The sequence below is a fragment of the Helobdella robusta genome (assembly GCF_000326865.2).
Source record: "Helobdella robusta unplaced genomic scaffold HELROscaffold_10, whole genome shotgun sequence".
In the NCBI taxonomy this organism is placed as follows: Eukaryota; Metazoa; Annelida; class Clitellata; order Rhynchobdellida; family Glossiphoniidae; genus Helobdella; species Helobdella robusta.
Genome location: NW_008703571.1, coordinates 2452980 through 2475881, shown reverse-complemented (window position 1 = coordinate 2475881; position 22902 = coordinate 2452980). Strand labels below are relative to the sequence as shown.

Sequence of the window (22902 nt, the reverse complement as noted above, 5' to 3'; positions counted from 1 at the left end):
AAAAACTTGAGGAAAACATTTTTTCTCCTGCGTTGAGTTTAATAGTTAGTAAAACGCATAATTTTATTCCACGAAAAATTTGAAGCCTTTCAAAAATTAATATGTAAATTACAAACAAGAAATTATTTTGAGCATAATTTTATTCTTCATCTTAAATCTTGATAAACTCCTGAATGTAATGTATTATGTAAATCGTAGAGTGTTTGATGATTTATTATAACTTTTTTCCAACTTTTTTCAAACTTTTGTGATTATTTTTAATCGCTGAATTTTTGTAAATTTTGTTTGGAAGCTATCTCGCTGCTGAAGGACAACCTGACGTACATGAGCAACTTATCCGTCTTCTTAACTGATCAGTACGGCAAGTTCAACAGTAGTCTGGAGACGATCAGACAAAATGCCAAAGGAAATTTGTCTAGCTGTCCAGACGCCGATTGTCAAATGGCCTTTGGTGCATATAGTAATTGGACTTTTTTAAGAGTCCCTACTATGGTATGTTATATTTTTTCTTCACGTTTTGTCTTTACAACTTCTTTCTTAATATATTTGTTAGGTAAAATTTAACCATCGCGTGTGTTACATTGCTATAGTGGGTATTCTGCCAGAATAATATTTGATGATTAATTTATACATTTATTGTAATAATCAAGTTAATTATTACAAGTTGTCTGTTGTTATTATTTTTGTATGAAATTAATTAAATTCTAAATCCTGCTGTTCAAAATCACCGTTCTAATATTCACACGCAGCTACCAGATCTGGGAAAATATTCCACCGATTTTAACGACGCCAGCTCTTCCGTTAGAAAATTTATAACAAATAGAATAAAATATTTGGCTTTGAACCAGCTATTAATATGTTAAGATTTTACTGTTCTGTTTAAACAACTTCGTAATTGTTTTTATAGTATTGGCTGTGATACAATTTGATTTCTTTTTTGATGCTTCAATTTTGTGTTCATTATATTTTTTACTATTTTGTTTTTTAATTTTAGTTAACTGCTTTTAAATTTTAAATGGCAGCCTTCTACAAATCTTTACTTTTTGTTTCCCATGTCATTTCATTTCATTTTATTAACTATTTGATTTGATCTGACAAAAATAAGCGGATTAATTGAAATGAACATTTTTTTGATAGTTTCATTTTTTAAACGATTAATTTAGTTTATAGATAAGGAATTAATTGTAATTAACTTAAAACTTACTCCTATAGATAAGCTTGGAGTCTTCATTTAATTTCAACGATCAGTTCAACGAAAGTGAGATAATTTTTGTTCTTAACATGAATGAATTTTTTAAATCATCAGGTATAATATTGATTGCTTATTTTATGCTAAAACTATCAATAATTTTTTAACTTTTTTAATGGGTTGTTGTAAATATTTTTTCAGTTCTTGATCAAGCAAATACATTCCAAAACCTGAAAGACTCTATTGCCAATTTTTCATTGAACAGTTATTTGGGACCGTACGTAAGTAATGTTTTTGTTTTTTTTTGTTTTTTTCCGTCCTTCATTACTTCACACAATTTTCAAAAGTTGTCTTTGAGAAATGGTATAAAAGTTATGTAAATATTGAAACGTTAAAATATATGCATTTGAACACAGATGAAATTTTTAAACACATCATCAACTGAGCCGTTATTTTTGACCATAACCTGGAACGACATAAAATCATATTTGGACATAGCTGCCATCGTTGTGTTGGTATTTAATGAAAAATGTTCTTACAAAATGTTTTAATTAATCATGTTTTATTCTAAATTAATACTCATATTGGAAATAATATTCAATTTGATTTAAACAAATGTGATATTGTTGATAATCAAAAAACTTAATCTTGAAAATATTTAAAACATTACTACTCTAAAAAGAAAAACGTTAGTAGCGGGTGTGGCCTTCACCTTGTTGCCAGTTGTGTTGTTGAATATAGTTGCGTTGATCCTAGGACCTGCCTGCAAAGGAAAAAAGGATGGAACCAGTGAAAAAGTTTTTGTCGCGTAAGTTTATTTAACATTTATGTTGTTTTGAGCTACCGATATTCGTATTCCCAACATATGATTTTATAATTTTTATAATTTTGAAACGTTAGATCCAGTCGAGTTTCATACTCAGTCAGCGTTCCACTATCTCCAGTGGTTTACATACTTTTTTTAGTCGGCAGTGTGCTATATGGTGAAGTGTGCAGAGATATCAACAAAGGAGCTAGTAGTACGTACTTTGGAGTAAGTTCTCAAATTTATTTGATCACAAAATACAATTTTTTTTAAATATAAATTTATTTATCTCTGTTTAAATCTATTTCATTTGTTTTTTTTTAAATTTCCTATTTATCTTTACACTTTCCAACCCAGTTAGCAGACAGATCTGTTCAATCACTGGTTGGCCCGTCAATAAACTCATCCATTCGCAGCGTTTCATTCTTTAAAGACATTCCGGTCAACATCAATATCACAAATTTGAACATTCTCCGAACCGGAATTTATAAGTGAATTTATAATTTATAAGTTTTTGTTTTGTCTTTCCTTCACGCGAATTATAGCAATTCATTAATGTTTTTTTTTTATTAAAATCGTTACTAATCATCGTCAGGTACTGCATGAACAACGAGAGCCTCTTCAACATTTTGTTTGATACTGTTATCTTTGACAACGAAACAATAGTGCGTAGGCATTGTCAGATATTCAAAAATTTTTATTATTAAAATTCATTTCAAATTATTTTTTTAAATATTTTACGTCTGATATATAATGATATATCTAAAAACTACAAAATGAAAACAAAATATTGAACACCGGCAAACCAGAATGCAACAGTTTCAAATCTGCTGAAGCCTTTTGAAAGTAAATTTAACGATTTCAACCTTTCCAGTTTGCCAATATTTGGTTCTGACTTTACAAAAAATTTTGACGATGCAATTGTGGCTTTTGAGAAATTGCCAGAAGTTAATACTTCGGTTAGATTTCAATAAGTTTTTAAAACGTTTACAAAAAAAAATTCATTTGTTTTTATTTGTTCTTTTAAACTGACATAAATCATCATTTTTAGTTCAATTTCTTTAATTTGAGGTATTTACATCAAACGAAAACTTGTTAAATGATAAAACATATTTATAACTTTAAATTTATAATTTTTTATTATAATTTATAATAATTTTTGTATTTAATTGAAGTATAATTTTATTTCATAATTTGTTATTTTAAATTTCGTCATGACAGCTGCTGGGTCTTCCAGTGACGTTGCCAACATTGGATGATATGATTAGTTTTACGAACCAGGCTGCTGCAAAGGTATGTGAGACCTCTCTGTCCTGTTTATTGAATACAATGAATTACTTGCTGTTCAAATATATATTCAATAAATATTCAACAAGTTATAATTATTTTTAAAAACTATTTATATATTATATGAATCTTTTCAAATTTATTAAAGAAGAGTAGTTATAAGATGGTCATATCAGTTTTATAATCGCTACTTTTAACAGAACTAAGTTAAAAAATTTGCCATTTTTCAGACGACTGTGGTAAGTGACAAGAACGCTTTAAATGATATAGCCACCAAAGATTTGTCAAACTTAAAAAAAGATCAAGCCACTATTATCAATGAAGAGGTCAATTTATAAAAAAATTTGGAACAATGCAACAATGAAATTTGAATGATTTTACATAAACGTAAAACTATATATTCTGTTAATTATTGACATTTCCATAAATGTTTTTGCCATTCTAATTAAAATAACTGAGTAAACAAAAAATTATAGATTAATTACAGCAATGCATACCAAAACATCAAAGAACTCGCGAATGGCACGAGTAGCACTGTAAGTATAATTTATAAGCTATTTGTTAACTCATTTTTTTTAACTTTTGGAGAACAATTTTGTTCACAAAGTCTAAAATATACATGGATACCCGCTAATCAGCAAAGTGTGAATGTTTGCGTTGGATGGACTAAGGACGGGATACGCTTGCTGTCGAACCAGATCACTGCTTTACCACTACGCCATCTATGCTAAATTTATAAATTGATCTTGATCTCCGTTATGTGCATTTCATAATAACCCCAAATTTTGATCAATCTAATCAGCGCCGTTCATATCGTTAATTATTAACAAAATTAATGTGCAACTCTCTATGACAACAAAATTTTTATTGTGTAAATTTTAACTTTGTAAACTTTTTGAGTATTATTTGATCAAGTTTTTTATTTAAGTACAACTTAGAATTTGGATTCATTAGATTTATTAATTTTTGAAAATTTTTCAAATATTTGGAAACAGAGCTTGCCAGTTATCATCAAGAAGTTGAAATCAGATATCACAACAGTGAAAGCAGACCCTGCACTTGACAGCACCAAAGTTAGATTTAAACTTCTTTTGTCACGTTATGCTAATCAATTTCATTTCAATTTTTTGTAATTTGTTATATCAGATATTAATGAGAATTTCTGATACTCACTGAATTGTTATTCAAGTGAATAATTATATTCTCATCAATTTTCTACCTTATTCTTTAAAGTTTTATAATGATTAATAGTTGATGAAAGATTTTATAAAGAAGTTATTTGATTCATCTATTTGAATTTGTCCGTATAAATAAGGTTTATATTGTTTATATAATAATATGTATATAAGGTGAATATTTAATGCGTGTTTGTTGATTTTAAGTTTGTTTTCAGTTGTTTAGTGAACCTATCTGTTATGTTAAAGTTCTGCTACTGTTTGAAATGCATTTTCCCAAAGTGTTTCTTGTGTAATGCTTGTTCAGTCCAGAGAAACAACAGCGAACGTGATACGGTCGTTCTGGCTCTGATTTGAATAAAAAAAACTGCATCACGCTCTCAAATTTATTTACTAGCGGTTTGTCATCATCGAGTTGTAATTGCGTTTTGCGCTTGTAAAACTGTCAACATTTGTAATTATAAATGGTGGCTGATTTATAAATTTCGATTTTTTTTAAACTCACAAAGCTGATAGTAAGATTAAGAAATTACCTGATTAAAGAGATGATCGATTTCTTTTACTTCGTGAAAGCCAAAGTTAGTTTAATACATTTTCTAATAGTTTTTTGTTATCAGGTGAAGTTAAATTGTTTCGATTTTTTACATCTACAAAGTTGCTAATTTCAGTTTATATAAAATAACTACTAATTGCTTCAAGCAATTAAGTTATAACATGTAAACTAAAAAAATTGTACCCATGTTAAGTTTTAGTAATTTTGATTTTTATGATTGTATTCGGTTTTCCTATATTTTTTCAAAACAGTTCTTGAATTTAGTCCATTGTAAACCGTTGTTCGACCTATTGAATATACTTTTCACAAACTCTTGCAGCAATGTTGTAAATCCACTGGTCTGTTCATCTTGATTCATTTATCAATTTGTTCCTATCAAACTTTAATAAATAACAATTATAAAACAACATTTTTTAACACTAACTCATCGACATGAATTTCTTATTTTTAATTTTTCATATTTTAAACTTTTAATTTGTATAATGCTGTTCTGAAATTTCAGAATGCTTTTTGGTTCAGCATCGCCTCTGCCATCATCCTTTTTATACCAGGCGTTTTGATGGGACTCTGGCTCGGTGGCTTGCTCACCAGACAGGGCAACAAGTAAATTTTTACATTCTTAGAAATATTTATCTATTAACGTTTACATTTGTATATAAACATCATTTTTGTTTATTTTTCTCATTAATGTTACCGTTTTAGTTTCATTTGCTTCTTTATAGTTAGTTTTTAATTTTATACAAATATAGGCAAAAAATAACAATAATGTCCATTTTTGCCCTTCTTAATAAAAATTAAAATAAAGATTAATAAAAGATGTATTAATAATTTTAGGACACCTGATGCAAATGACGCCGAACAACCTGTGGAGAAGGAAGTAGAAAAGCCAGCCACCCCTCCAGAAACTGCACCCGCAGCAGAAGAACCACTCAACCCCACACCTCCTCTTTCTCCACCACCCAGCGAAACTCCTCCACTTCCGGTTGTGGCACCACTTCCGGTTGTGGCAGCCCCAGTCTCTCCAGCTCCGGCAGCTTTTGTTGCACCACCACCCGCCACAGTACCAACTCTTGCAGCTCCTGTGGCTGCTGCAATTCCTGCATTTCCTCCAATAAGACCAGCTGTTCCACCCAACTTTCCATTCAACATATACGCCCCAAATAATCCTTATTTGCAACCTTACCCAGGCAGGCCTGCTTTCCCACCTCTAAATAATTTCTTGCCGTACGGTGCAAGACCCTTCGGTCTGAATGGACGGCCCCAGTTCCCGCCAGTTGGTTATCCAAACATACCCACAGGTGCGATGAATAGAAGGTTCAACAATCCAAGAGGTGCCGAGAATCCGAGAGGTGCCAGGAATCCCAGACAACGAGGCCGCAGATATGCACCCAACAACTTCTTCCGCAGACCCAATGGTAATAATAATTATAGACGGTTTTAAATGCAGCCATACTTTATCCAACTCCATCATAGTGTAAAAACTGGTTTGAAAATAAATCGGAAATATTTAATTTCATTTTTAAATTGTTGTTATAATCAACTTTTCTTGGGGTTTTTTTTAAATTAGACTTTTAACACTTTTGATTAAGATGATTTTGAATGAATGAATGAAATATTAAATATTTTTTATTTACGTTTTTATTTAACAAAGCACGTTTAAAAATCTCAAAACTTGATAATTTATTTTGATAAAAACTCAGCGTTTGTTTAGTAAAACTATTATTAATTTTTTAAACCCAAAACATATTTAATTTATATTTCATTAGACATTACGTATGAACTTGCGACAAAATTAATATTTAGTCTAATGAAACATTCACTTTTAGATGTAACTTAGACTATTAATTACTTTTCGACTTACATTTTAATGCTATCCTTACTGTTTTTACCTATCAATTAATATTTTGTCTTCTAGAATCGAATAAAGATTGTGTTTTTAGCTAATAATTGTTTCTGTTAATTTGTCACCACGGTGGTAAGTGCTATTTCGGTGGTGACACCACCGAAATAGCACTTACATATATTTTGCGATCCTCATTTGTAGGTACAGTCGTGTAAAATCTATTTGCCGTAGGGCTATATAAAATAAGGACGCATAACATAACGTAACAACATGGCATAACATGTCAATTCACGTGTATTTACACATACTGTGGGTTTGTTGTTGTAGCTCTGAAAAAGTGAATGTCTAACAAAGAAATTCTATGCTGTAATCATCTCAACTTGAACGTGTAAAAATTACGTGATAAACATTTGAATCTAATTTAATGTTTTGTCGCATAAATTACAACAGTATTTTAACAAAATGTTATGACACTACCTTTATGGTATTATTTTATCTCATTCATATTTTCATAAAATTAATTCCCAATCATTTAAAAAAGTTTTTCACTGAATCTAATGTATGCAACACACAAACACGTGTCCTTGTGTTAACATGCATTTAAAATGTTAAATTGCTTTTGAGATTTTCTAAAATGAAGCTTTATTTTAGTTGCATGAGAAGCTTTGCTGCTGTTTGAAAAGACATAGCTGTCATCATTTGAAATATCTAAAATGATCTACTATTATTACTACCAGCTGTAGTAGTAGTAAACAACTACAACTAACACTATTACTACTAATGTTCTTAAGCTAACTACTACTACTAATACTACAACAGCAACAACTACTACTAATATTACTACTGCTGCTACTACTAAGAACTACTACAGCTACGACAACAACAACTAGTACCACTATATTAATACTACTACTACTACTAGTACTACTACTACTACCACCAATAATAATAGCAGTAAAAACATTAGTATTAAAAATAACAATACCTGACAATAACTGATGCAATCTTTTTTTGTTGTTTCTCTTATACTTTATTCTAAATTTATTTTAATCATCATTCGTATTTGAAGAATTTAACAAACATTTATGGATAGTATAAATCAAAACAACAAAGCAAGTAGTGGTAAACACTAAACACACACATATACATACCACACACACACACACACACACACACACACACACACAAACACACACGCACACCACACACACACTCAAGCAAACGCACATACACACACACACACACACACACACCATGGTGTTTCCGCGGTTATGTTAGGTTGGTGCAAATATATAATTTAGCATCACCAGTAAGAACAATTTAAAATCTTTCCGATTCATGCAAAAATCATACAAACTTGCTGCTACCACTACCCAATAGTAAATTAATAGTAATACACACACATGCAAACACACACACACTCACGCAAATACAAACACACACACACGCACATACCGCACATACACACATTCATTGCAAGCACGCATACACACCGAAGGATTTCCGTTGGTATAATAATATAAACAATACACAAGATAGGTCCCAACGAACGACCCTGAATTACCTTACAATCTTATTGAAATCGTTCTAGACCAACTGCAATTTTTTGAAGGAAAATTGATTATTGATATTTGCGGTGAACTTTTTAATCAAGTTTTTCTCAAACTTCTTTGAATCAAAACAATTTAATTTTGCCCTAAACAGCAAAAGTAAACAATAGTATTGTTAGTAATTATTATTTCAAAAAAATTGTTATAATGACTTATTGGAATTATGATAAAGCGAAATGTATATTGAATGCAGAAAATAATCTGAAAATTTCTCAAAAAAATTAGGAGCACATAGGCAAGACATCTACGACATGATGCACACATAATGTTATATGTTATTTGTATACTGATTCGATGTTATATGTTATTTGTATACTGATTCGGTGTATGTATTGTCTACTTGTGTATGTATATGTATATACATATATATATATATATATATATATAATATATATATATATGTTTGTGCAATTTTATTGCATGTATGCTTGCATTGTTGTATTGTAAACTGTGCACGTAATAAATTTAAATTTGAGGTTTTGCTTATGTTGCTATTGTTAGTATATCTTTAGATTGTAATCTTCAAATGACAAATGTTTCTGAAGTCATTGTTGTTCATAATTTTAAACCAAGCCATTCACATGCTTTGCCGTGCTTACATGTTTTGCATGTATAACTTTTATTATGTGTGTGTTACATTTGAATGATATTTTTTCTAAATTAAAAGAATGTTGACTAATTTTAATATGAGACTAAATTTTTATTATGAAAATGAGCATGTTTTGTGAAAATTTAATTTATATTTAATAAAAAGAATAAAAAATTTCATTTGTAGTGATGGAAAAACCATATTCTTAAAAGAGTTTTTTTTAAATATTAATAACCTAGTGTGTGGTACGTATTTGTGCACAAATTTTTATTTAACAAACGCCGTGTTATACCAAGTAGTCATAATGTTATATTTTGCGGTTTTTGTAGCTACCAAGTATAAATGTCATTGGTTGAAAACGCTATGCTTTTGTATGTACGCCATGATTTCAGCGCTCAAAACAGACTTGAACATCAATACAAATATTTTATTTCATTTTATTCGCAATAATGGTAATACCGTGCAAAAAAGCCGTCTTAAAAATAGCCCAACAACAACAACAACAATGTCGTTACAACAATTACATTAATGTTAGTGACAATGGATCGACCATTAGACATATAACAGTTGGATGCATGTGTTTCTGACCGGTAGAGATATTATGATGCTACGTATCCCATTGGTGGGAATGTAAAAGGCGATTCAAAACACATTTTGAAAGTGATAATAACATTAGATACATTTTTCAAACAATAATATTTTACATTGACATTTTGTTTCATTTATCATATAAAAAAATAATCTCTGTCATGCTATCATTTATATGTTATGATTTAACATATTTCAGCTCAAAATAAGCATAAATGTTGTGTTTAACCATTATCATATAATGTACAAGTCTTTATTTCTATCAAATAAATAATAAAATAAATGTTTTCAGTGTTTTAATAATTTACTAAAAAACAAAAAATGAAGGTGGTGCTTGTTATTACAACCTTAACGTAAAATCTCGCGCATGGTCTAGCTCGCATTTTTTCAGTTAAAAATTGTAAAAAGAGTGCTTTATCTTTACTTTTTTAGACTCATAAGAAAATTGAAAAATAAGAAAGCAAACGAACGCAACAATATTGAAAATAACACGACTTTGCGATATAGCCTTTGTAACAATTGCTAAACTGTAAAAGAATATAAAACTTGACGCTTTGTTCAATGTTCATTGTCTCCTCCTGAACATTGTTCGTTCGATTGTTCCTTTGTTGAAAGAATAGCTTGAAAATTGAAATGAATGCATGTCCTGATCAACTTATGGTTGGCTGAATGCAAACTTCGTATTATATTTTACTACAACTGCTCTGCTTTGGGTGGAACTGATTGTTTCAGTGGCTATCTCAGTTTCACGTTTCGATGAGGTCTCGGCTTGGATTTATAACAGAAATTTAGTTTTCATAATTTTTGAAATAACCAAAATTAAATCGAAAGTTTCAAAACGATTGAGAACGTGTTGTTTATACTTAGTACAAGTTGAATGTGTTTTTGAGACCAGCCATACCAGCAAGGTATAATCGTTGAAAATTATTGATAATAATCGATTGTCACTGGCTTATATTTATTTTTAAAAAATTAATAATTTCCAGAATTTCGAAGAAAATATTGAAGCATGCAGCTGTCAGTTAGGCTGCTGATTACCATCTCACTGTTGGCGACATTCGTGGAGAGGTCTGACGAACAATCTGGATCTCCGAATGTGACATCCATCCTGAACAACCTTCCACAATCCAGTCTCTGGTACCCTGGCCTCAGCGGCTTGTACGACATCACGAAAAGTTACCTTAGAACGATACCTAGAACGGGATTGGTCGAAAAACTGCTTAACGGTTAGTAACTTTAAATGTTAGACATAGTCGAAACAAATTTGTGGTACCTAGGGCGGCGATGTGGTAAAATTTTTAAGATGTCTAGTCGTGCGTTGCTGAAATCTGGCTCGAAAGCAAAATTATTCAAGCCTATCATATGTGAGGTGCGCTTCGATTCACACATTTACAAACCTGCGTGCTATTTTGGTTTTAAATAATTTGAATATAAGGGTCAATTTTTGAGAAATAAACCTATTATTTGGTATTGCATCGTTATAATTATAATAAAATTAATTATTATATTATATATTATATTATGAAAATAATAATGATACATTTAAGGCTACAAATTGAGTCTGGACAACGTTACACTGACCGACTTGCAAAATGCCAAATGGACAGAGACATCGAGCTTGGTCGCATATATTTTGAGTGTAAGGTTTTGTTCACAAATGTAACTTTTATATGTAAAAATGAACCATATAAAACAAATCAAATTTTGTAAAAAAAATAATTGTTTTCTGTTAAGTTTTATAAATAGCAGTACATTACACACACCAAACATACACGCCCACATAATTGACATGTGTATATCTAAAAAAGCGTTCGTTCATTCATTCATTCATTCATTCATTCATTCATTCATTTATTCATTCATTCATTCAGTCAGTCATTCATTCATTCATTCATTTATTCATTCAGTCAGTCAGTCAGTCATTCATTCATTCATTCATTCATTCATCCATCCATTCGTATTAATGAGTTTAGCAATCTTTTTTATAACAACTTTATTGTCCAATAAAATCGATTAAAATTTTAAACTAAATATTTCTGCTTTAAGGTCATCGCAAGCAACTGGATATACGTGTTGACTCTTGTTTTGGGGCTATTGTTAATAGCCTTGATGGCTATTTTCAACATCTTCCTAACATTCTTCAGAAGCCGAGGGGGCTTCTGCGGTAACACGGCAAATGTGGGTAGTACAGTTTACGACAATTTATTGTTAGGATGGTCGTACGCAACCATGAGTGTTCAAATTACTTTCATCTTGTTAGTAGATTCTTATTTTGTTCAACTATTTATGTGAAAATGTTATTTCGTCCTGAAAAATGAATATTAAAAGTTTAGCTGCGCAGAGTAGCTCCTACGAAGATATGCCGTTTTTCTACCTATTGTCAACTTGCAAATGTTTTTACATTAGTTTGCATTGTTGTGATATGCTATGCTGTTTGCAAACGTTTTAATAGCATTGAAAATAATGCTACCTCAAATTCAGTTATCGATTCAAGGCAGTTGAATATTTAGTGAACATTTCAACAAAACCGCAGTATCTGGGCAGTGGTTTTGAAATAAATGAACACGTTTTTCTAAATTTAAAACTTTCTGAAGCCTGACCGCGTTCGGAGCTATGACAAGCAGTAGAATTGTATCGGACAACTTCTACCATCCAGAAACATCTACCAACCTACCCTACGTCGCTGGGGTCCTGGCACCGGTTCTTGGCACGTTCTCCTTCATTGAAAACGTTCAAAATGTAAGCTGGCGTTATATTGAAATTTTTTAATGAAATTTTATTTTTTTTATATTGAAATTTTTTTAAATAAAATTTGATTTCATTGTGTTGAAATTTTTTTAATGACATTTGATTTTGTTATTTATAATGCAGCTCCTTCAACCGTAGAACTGCATACATGTTATTACTTATAATTGAACTTTCGTGCCAACATAGACTGTACTCTCCACCACAAATGACGTACATATACATTATGTATGCGCGTCAAAACAGGCATGGACTGTGTAATTTAGTTTGGGATTGAATGTATTCGAACCAGGACATCGCGTAATAACAGCGAGAATCGTGGCACTTTTACCGACTGAGATAACTTGCCGACTGAAAAAAATATCTTTATTTCACATTTGTAGCAAGTCGTTCAAAGTTTCGATACTGCTGTCTTCACCAAAAGACTGAATGATGTTTTGGAAAACTTTTATGGTATTTTTCGTTCTGCCGTTAATTATCTACATTTAAAAAAATCTTTCGCTTTCAAGCATTCCTACACCATTGTCAACTGCATCTTTTAAACAAAAAAAGCGTTATACGAACATTCTATAAAATAATTTCAATGATCACCTTGAACAGCTGTGATAAAAAACGCATTAGCTGGAGTCAATAAGGCACTTGCCGATGATCTAACTAATCTTAACAGCGGTTAGTACTTTACAAATATTTTGTTTATTCCTTTAATTCTTAAAGCAGAGGAATTTCCCATACAAAAATTGGTGACCGGGGAGAGGGAAATTTACACAAAAGTTGGTGACCGGGGTAGAGAAATGTTCGTATAATTTGTTTAAAAAATGGAACACTCATGGCTGATGGGCTTATAATGTCAATTTTTTGGTAAAAAAAACACTACTTTTCACGTTAAAACAACAACTTTTACCATTTTCCAACACAATGCCCCCCTCCCCTTAAATATTTATTCAACATACTTCAAATACATTAATTTTTGTTAGATCTGATTTGACGAAATATACACAAAATATATATTTTATCTGAATAATAATAGAAGAAATTTTATACAATTAATATGTTTCTACGATTATTCAATATTTTTTATTTTATTTTAAAATTACAAAAATAAACGAAAATAATTTTTAAAGCTTTGACTTCATTGAAGAGCTACGTAGCAACCATGAAAAAGTTGAAAGTTATGTATGAAAATTTCAATACAACTTTGGAAAGTGTTAGAGCAAAAGCGAACTCGTTAAGTTGTTTATCTGGTCCTTGCAACACCGCGAAAACAAATCTGGCCACATTAACACCGCTTAGTAGTTACCCGATAGTAGGGACATTTTTTAAAAGAAATTTTTTTCTATATTTATTTTACTTTTGCTAGATTAAATATTTTGTTACTGTAATTTATTTTTTATTTGTGTAACAAGGATTAGTCGCAAGAGTTGCATGTGAATATCATTCATTCTACGTTATGAAATATCTATTTGCAGTCGCATGATTGGGATTCATATTCTGCTCAAGTGGACTCCATCAGCAATAAGGTTAGAGAGTTTTTAATATTTATTTTTTCATAATTTTGTTTTCAAATTTTATAGAGGTGTTAAATTTATAAACTACATAATAATAGTTTTAATAAAAAATTTGTAAGAACCTTATCTGTTATATCGATGAGAATAAGCTGTACAAAGCTTAGTTCATAAACCTACACTCATATATTAGTAGTCAGTTGACAGAAACACGAGAAAATTTTATATTAGTTGGATGATTAAATTTTTCAATTATTGAACGTGCAAAAATAACTTTATACAACATAAATAAATATTGCAAAATCAATTTCAAACAGTATAGCTTGGGTACGCTCTTTCGATTTACTGACTTTTCAAGCGGTTAGAGTTTCTCCACCGTAATTTGAAGAGCATAATTATTTTTTATTTTTAAGAATATCAATAAAAACATAAAAATAGTAACAACAAATATAACTGAAAATCTGTCATAATCGTTTTCTAAATTCCCCCATCAGTGATCAGCCCATTAATTTCTTCATTGGGAAGTCTGCAGAGTTTGGTTAAAGCTTTTGATCTGAAAAGTTATTTGGGACCATACGTCAGTAATTTTTTGGCACACAAAATTTTGTTTTATTTTTTCAAAGATATCAATGTATTTTTCTAAACATATTTTATAAACGTTTTATTTTAAAATCACAAGAAAAATAATTCCAAAACCTTACAGCAAAAATTTGTGAACGCTTCCTCTACTGAGCCATTGTTCGCAAACATAACCTGGAAAACAATTAGAACTATTCTCAACACCATTTCCATGATTGCGTTAGATTTTTTTGTTCAAACTTACAATATAATATTTTTTTATGAAAAAAACTATGTTAATGTTTAAAATAACACAAAATTCCACTTTCACGAAAGAGGCTCTTACCATGTTATGGCGTTATCATTTAAAAAAATTATTACTGCTGGGCTTGCTACAAGATTCATCACATGTACGTACGATTAACTTTTCATAGCAGTGTTGAACGTAGGCAGCAAGACATGCATGTTCCAATAAAATGAAATTTATTTGAGTGACTGTCGTAGTGGTGCGCAATTTTAATGTTAAGAATGATCGGATGAGCAAATTTTTATTTACTCCATAACTAACTTTAGCTGACTTTGAACAATAAATTTTCAATGTTCGGATATACAATCAAGTATATACATAAGGACATTGACAAATTCAATGATTTTTTTACTAATAAAATAATTTCAATACCTTTAAAATATATGATTTTTTCCTGATAAGGATAATAATAACAGTAGTAACCGCCTTCACTTTGTTGCCAGTTGTGTTGTTGAACGCACTTGCTTTGGTTCTTGGACTTGTTTGTAGAGGTAATGTAGACAGAGCCAGCGAAAATATATTTCTCGTGTAAGTTCCATTTTTTCATGTCCACCTAAATAATTTGGTTTATGAGCTGACAAGAAATAGGAGGAGACATATTTTTACATAAACAGATCCAGCAGGGTCACATTCGGAGCTGGCATTCCACTGACTGTGTTTGTCTACATAACATTTCTCGCCGGCAGTTTGTCCTACACTGAATTTTGCATGGACTTTGAAAAAGGAGCAAATAGCAAATATTTTGGAGTAAACTTTTTAAATCTTTATGTTTAACAATTTTTTAAACAATTTTTCTTAAATTAATTAAACAATAGTTCAAGAGTTGTTTCTATGAACTATGAAACTTTCGGTAGGTGGCGGACCGAACATTCCAAAGTTTGATGAAAAATGCTATAGACTCTTTTTTGAGTAGTATCCCGTTTCTTAGTGGCTCTAATTTAAAGGTCAATCTTGATAATTTCAACCTTCTCAGAACAGGAATTTATGGGTTTGAAGTATTTCTATATTAAGTCATTTTATCATCTTTCACATGATATCATCTTTCTTTCACATGATATCATTTTTCACATAATATCATCTTTCACATGATATCATCTTTTATCATCAATATAAATCAATCTTGTTTTATTATCCAATTTTGTCAACAGATATTGCAAGAATGATCAAAGCCTTTTCGGCGTCATTTACGATACTGTTGGTTTCGACAGTACTGTTATTGTAAGTTAATTTTTAACAATTTTTTTTGTAGTGGAATAACATTATTTAGTAGACTTGAAAATAATTTTCTAAACAGGGAAATATTGTGAAGACGTTATTGGTACCATTTGCTGGCGCGTTCAGCACCTTAAATGTTACAAATCTCCCGTTGTTTGATGACACTTTCATCAACAGCATCAATAGTTCAGCTGATTCGTTGAGCAATTTTCCTGACTTTAACTCCTCTTCGGTTAGATTCTGTTGAGTTTTTCATTTCACGTAAAGTTGAAATAGATTGGTCGGTCATGTGGTTATCTATCAATCAACTTCAAGATTCATTTTTAACTAAAATTTTTACATGTTTGCGTGCCAATAATTAATATATTATTATTTATTTATTTTTAATTATCTAAACGTAGCTTGAAATTAGTTCATTTATTTAATTAAATTTACCATTTATAGAATTCAGTTTTTTTTTTCAAGTTTTCTTCTGTCTCAAATATTACGCTCCCAACATTGGCCAACCTGATCGGCTTAGTAAGCAGCGCTTCTCAAGATCCATCAGTACGATCATTGCTTAGCAGATTATTTTAAAACTGTTTATAATTTGTTTAACAAACCCTTTATTAATTTTTTCAATAGTTTTAAATTGTATGCATGGCTGGTATGCGTAGATGATATCATTCAAATTTATTGGTTTGGCCTCATAGTTTATCCATTAACATGAAAATTAGCTCTCTTCGGCAGACGCAACCACCCTTGCAAGTATTGCTGCTGATTTGCAAAGTTTGCAAACTCAACAAACAAATATTACCAGTGAAGAGGTAATTAAAAATTTATTTGAAATTAAAAAATTAAAAATGGCATTGTTAGTAAATTTAAAAAATTTCGTTTTTTCCGTCAAGAGTACTTACCTTTATACATATCAAAATTTGGACTATCTTGTCACTGGCAGTGGTAACACCGTAAGTGACTGTTATCAAAAATATTTTTATTTTTTAAAATATTACTTAGTCTTGATTTGCGTATTTATAAACTTCATGGCTGAATTAAAAAGTATTTCATATTTCCAATTAATTTTTTATTTTATTTTCACACGAAACAGAGCCTACCGTCATTACTTCAAAGTCTCTCAAATGATGTTCAAACCGCGAAAGCCAATCTAGACAGTTTAAATTCCACTGACGTAAGATTCTAAAATCATAACCATACATCATCATTATTATCTCCATCATCATCATTATTTATTTGTCAGCACCATGATAAATATATGTTTAGAAGCATTTATTGCAAACCAAACTACTGTAGCTGCCCTGAAGTCGTTTTACTCATTGGAACTTTCTTATAAAATCAACTCATTGTATATGTCAAGAAATTTTTTACTTAGTTTACTTTCAAAGATGAATTTGCAAGTTTTTTTTCAGTTGATTAATCGCACTTCTCTTATCTCAAATAGAACTTAGAAATGAACTCATTCATGTTAAATGTATAAATTCGCGTTTATGTAAGTTCATTATTTTATCAACTTTCTCAGCTGGCCGCCACTTTGAAGCAAAATTTGACCGCTGGTTTGACGGACTTCTTTAACTTTTTAAAATCACTAGTAAGTAAAATATTAATTCTTTTTAAACTGTGCCACTGAATATTTGATACAAAATCAAAAGACTAAATTTTCCTGGTTTAAGTAGTTAATGTAAATTGTTAATTCACTGGTCAGTCGGTTGTTTAAATGATAAACTTGAATTTTAAAAATAACTGTTATTTCTAATTTATTAATTGTACTGTCTCGTAAACGTTTATACAACACATTCGAAAACTTTTTATCATTTTAATGATGAAACCCGATTGCGTTACTCAACAGACGGCGGATTCAATGAAGTGCCGAGCCCTGTACGACGCATTCAGTTTCTTCGTTACCAGTTCCTGCGAAAATATTTCTAACCCATTGGTCAGTTGACGTTTCTAATACGTTGAAAATTAGTTCAAGATATTATTACGTATATTATTATATTTTCCAAATGGAAAGATTTTTAATTGTTTCAAATAGATAAACGATCTTAATTTGTATTCGTAACATTTTTCTTGCTATGATTCACTAAATCTTCTGCACCAATACTTTAGAATGCTTACTGGTTGAGCGGTGCCATGGCCATCATCTTTTCCATACCAACTGTTCTAACCGGACTTTACATGGGTGGATTGATCACTAGACAAGCAATATAATTAATATTTGCCTTCAAATTTAAAACTCTTAATTGCAAATTTAAAATGTTTTTAATGATACATACTTTTATTGACGTTCATTTACTTTTATGACTAGCAAATCTATTCGTTCATTTAACATACTAAATTTTAACATTTAACATACTTTCTAAATTTTAAAAAGATTTTATTTTTATACTTTTATTTTATTGAAATTTTAATCACGTTTGATGTTCATGATAATATTTTGTGTTTTAATAAAATCTTATATTTATTGCTTGGGGTAGTGCTATTGTAAATCTAGCTATTCTTGACAACCGTGTTCAAATGCAACTATACCCGTGTTTATTGGTGATTGTCGATAAAAACTGCAATACTATTAATGAATTATCATATATTATAGTAGAGATATTAGTATTTATGTGATTGATGGAGAAATTAAGTATTTATATGGTATAAATATGATAAGTATCTATATGATTGATGAGATAAGATCGGTTATCTTAGATACCGTATCTATATATATTATATATAGTAGAGATACATGTATTTATATGATTGATAGAAAAAAAAATAATAAGTGTCTATATGTTTGAGATGTGAAAAGTATCTATATAGTAAAGATATGTAAAGTAATATGATGGTAGATATTATAATGAATTTTGTAAAAAAAAATATTACACCTACGTTGTTTTTGGTTACTTACGTTGTTGTTGCTGCTGGTAAAAGCGTCTCCACACCGAGTAGGCGATTTTGAACCTCGATTATTTGATCAAATGTGTTTTAAATACTACTAATAAATGATATTAACATAATAAATATGAATGATAGGCTGTGATTTCGTTCGAAAATATTACTTTGCTTTTATTTTCAAATCTTAAATAGGCTGAAAAATGAAGTCTCAAAATAAAAAAAATAAATATTCGTTTATTTTCACATAATTTGATTGGAGATCATTCCCCAATTTGACGTAGAATGGAATTGGTTGTCGCAAAAAAAATTCTAAAAGTGTTTTTTTGTGTTGCCTTTATTCTCGTAAGTGAATGTGGCACTCAAAGTCCCAGTGAGATGATGCATGAATATTTGGAGCCAAGAAGCTTTTGGTACGAATCCATGAGACCAACCTTTTTCTTGACTAACACCTTTCTTCATTCAATTGCCGGCACAGGAATAACGAAATCTATACTGAAAAGTTTATAATTTGAAAAATTATTGATTAATAAAATCATATTATTGTCTAGTTTGTTGACCAGAAATGCAGGAATGAATGTTTGTTTATTATTGTTGCATGTCATTCAACTGTGGAAAATTTAAATTAATTTATTTATGACTTATGTGATCACTTTGTTTTGCATATGTTTTGTATTGTATGTTCAAGAAGATGCAATCATAAAAAGATATTTTTTTTTGTCAGTTCAAGAAAAAAATTAATCTTTATTTTATATGTTGCAATCTTAAGTTATTTTAACATTAATCATCTTCATAATTGCAGGTTTAAACCTCAGTATTGAAAAAGTAACTATGGATGATTTTTCTAAATTAACTTTAAATCAGTTTATTCAAGAGTTGTCCAAAGATAAAAGTGGACTCTTCATGAACGTTACTGACACTTTTTTTTGTATATTTCTCAAACAGTAACTTTCATAGCAACTTTAATATGGTAAATTTATATATTTTTGATCTAAAATAATATAATTATAAAATAAAGGTAATAGTGTAGATTAGTTGGTTATATATTCTAAAACATTTTTAAAAGTTGAAAAAAATTAAATCAAAGGTTGTAAAGAGTAACGTGACGTATACGTCGTTCTTTGTTCTTGGGATCTTAATAATCATTTTCATGTGGATAGCCTGCTGCACATTCTTATGTTTGCGTAGGTGTGGGTTTTGCTGGGCCAGTGTGGGACAGCAGAACCCATCTTTAAAAGATCAACATTTCATCACGGCTCTCTTCATTATTTTTCTTACTGTCAATATCTTAATTTTGTGAGAATTATTTTTAGATATTTTATTCTTTACATTTAAATTTGTTATTCAATATTTTTCTTGTTTGTTTTATTAAATATCTCAATATTTATTGAATGTTTTTTTCATTTGAGAACCTTTCATAAAAAAAAGTATAACATATCACTGATTAAAATGATTTCTAGAATATACATGTATTTCTGATGTTTTAATTTTCAAGTCTGGCTGCATATGGTACATTGGTCAGTGGCAAGGTACTGAGTGAAAGTTTCGTGCAGTCAGACAAGAGGAGTCAGGTAAAAATGATTGGCGGCTTCATGGGTGTGCTCGTGGGATTGTTTGCCTACATCGACTTTCTCAAAAATGTAATTTTTATTTAGTTTTGATTTGATTGGTAATAATAAATCCTGATTTTGCATTATATTCTATTATTGTATTTTGAAATTGTCATTTGGTAGATAACAAATACATGATTAGAAATGAAGCATGAGTTGATTAATTGGAAATTTATTAATTAATTATGAATAAACAAATTAAGGAAACTTCCACAGCGATCAGTGTTGATGAGTATTGTGACCGCATTGGAATAATCATTAAAGAGATTCCTGGTTGTTTTATAATTTTATTTTGAATAAGGTAATTATCAATGAGGTAGAGTCAAATTATTTAAACCATACTGCAGCTGAAATGAAGGCGGTGCTTCACAAAAGTTGCCCATCATTTGCACTTTTGCAGAGTGATTTGGCCAAACTGTCTCAAAGTACCAGGCTTTGTTTATTATCTGTTTTATAAGCCATTCGTTTGTGTTTGCACACACTAAATAAATATTAATATTTAACAAATTTGAGTATATCAGCATCCTTTTGTGCAGTTATTGTAACATTATTCACGAATTGCCCTTCTCCATTTAATTGATATCTCTTTTTATTATTTTTTTTGTTTTGAAGTCTAGAGTAATATGAAAGATTTTGTTTTATGAGTAATTTATGTTTGTCTGTATTTCGTGTTATTATTATTATTATTATTATTCATAAGTCTATTGAAGTTAATGATTGTTTCAATATTATAAATTTTTAAAATGGTTAATAATTGATTATTTTAGCCTTAACTGATCTGGAGAACAATATTGAAGAACTGAAGAGACACGGCATTTCAATCAAGCAAGATTACGAAAGTTTCAACAGAACGTTTGCTTCCATCAAGCCAGTTGCATTGCACCAGCTGAGTTTCTGTGCTAGCACAAGTAGTGATTGTGCACTGGCTGCCACTTTGTATCAGTCGTTTATTTTTCTACGAAGTGACTCACTTGTTAGTTTCATTTACTTTTATTTTATTGTTACATTTTGGTTTAGAAGAAATTAAAACATTTTCAACAGTTCATTACGATGATTTTTCTACAAATAGAAACATTGTTGCTAGATCTTTTTAAATAGTAATGCGTTATCCTTGTTATCAGTTTCCAGATCTAACTCCTTTTCAAGTACAGTTTAAAAACTTTCAATCAGTTATACCAAGTGTTAGTTGTTAATTTTTTTTCACATTCGTCATTGTTCATTCATGCCTATATTTTATTATATATTTTATACATTCATGCCTTTATTTTATTATGTTTTTTATTTTTTTATTTTCAATTTTGGTTATACTCAGCTCGACATCTTTAAAAAATTTATTTCAAACACTTTCATTGAAATTTTTACCGTGAAATATATAATGATACGAGTTTAAAGACTGTAAATGTGAACAATATTAACATTTTTGTTATCTATGAATCAATGATCATTCCTCACTAGGGGGATTTTGAATCTCTCTTAGATAACTTTGATCAACAATTTAACAACTGTTAGTAAAAATTTGCTTCTTTGGTTTTCATCTGGTTACTCACTCACACACACACGCACGCACGCACACACACTTATTCAAACACACACACATATACAAAACACGCGCGCGCACACACTTTAATTTATTAATACTAAAATTATTTTTTTCATTTCAGTGTTGGTGTCAATGAGAGACTCTCTGACAGTTTTAAAAAGTTCCATTCAGAACCTTGAACTTCCTCAAATAGCCAAAAAATTTGTGTGTTTTCAATTAGGGGCGGTTCTAGGGGTTTTCTAGGGGGTACTCTTAGGGCGGGTGTAAAAATTTGGTTGGGAGTGTTTTATTACAGAGATGAAAAAGGGATGTTTCGAGATTTGTTATGTAACAAATTTTTACATTAAAAGATTAAAACATTTTGGAGAAATAAAACTAATGAAATAACTTGATAGAACATTTTCATGGAAAAACTAAATAAATGTGTGTGAGAAATTTTGAAAGGGGCTTAAGAAGTAATTTTGTCGAATAGATCCTTAGTAATTTTATATTGAATAAAACTCCTGATGAAATTTTAACACCATCCCTATCTATATCGCCATTGTATATCGATTATTATCCTCATTCATATTTATACGTATGTCTCGTGAGATTTTAACATTATGATCGTGTTTTTTAGAAAACTTTGTTGCAATTGGTTGCTATTTGTATTGTAACGATTCATATTTAGAGAGATTCATTCAACGAGTCCTCGTCTGAAAAAGTGTTTCTTGATTTGACATGGAAGGATCTCAACAAGATCTCCGCAAGATTTGTTACCTTGCTGTATGTTTGTTTAATTATTTTTTTGTCTACTTCATTATTTGTTTCAATGCTTGTTCGCTTGAATGTTTGCAAGTTTAAACAAATATTCAAAAATGTTTCAAAACGTTTTCATCACTAATTCATTCAAAACGTTTGTTTTTATTCTCC

The 22902-nt window shown here is 30.0% G+C and overlaps 2 protein-coding genes across 2 annotated transcripts; both read left to right on the top strand.

Annotated features, from left to right (window-relative positions):
• Nucleotides 1–10648: 10648 nt before the first annotated feature.
• Nucleotides 10649–18171, top strand: HELRODRAFT_166700 (hypothetical protein; the record flags this gene model as incomplete). Its single annotated transcript, XM_009011925.1, has 19 exons — nucleotides 10649–10865; nucleotides 11187–11278; nucleotides 11686–11894; nucleotides 12234–12378; nucleotides 12768–12837; nucleotides 12985–13053; nucleotides 13506–13687; nucleotides 13851–13901; nucleotides 14204–14246; nucleotides 14381–14463; nucleotides 14590–14684; nucleotides 15154–15279; nucleotides 15900–15969; nucleotides 16046–16198; nucleotides 16854–16913; nucleotides 17054–17134; nucleotides 17483–17551; nucleotides 17810–17896; nucleotides 18070–18171. The coding sequence occupies 19 exons, from the start codon at nucleotides 10649–10651 to the stop codon at nucleotides 18169–18171; spliced, it is 2004 nt and encodes a 667-aa protein (XP_009010173.1).
• Nucleotides 18172–19125: 954 nt separating this feature from the next.
• On the top strand, nucleotides 19126–22233 carry HELRODRAFT_166699 (hypothetical protein; the record flags this gene model as incomplete). The annotated part of the gene is made up of 9 exons (XM_009011924.1): nucleotides 19126–19342; nucleotides 19643–19749; nucleotides 19928–20028; nucleotides 20336–20480; nucleotides 20654–20723; nucleotides 20798–20875; nucleotides 21218–21423; nucleotides 21906–21954; nucleotides 22112–22233. The coding sequence occupies 9 exons, from the start codon at nucleotides 19126–19128 to the stop codon at nucleotides 22231–22233; spliced, it is 1095 nt and encodes a 364-aa protein (XP_009010172.1).
• Between the last annotated feature and the right edge of the window lie 669 nt (nucleotides 22234–22902).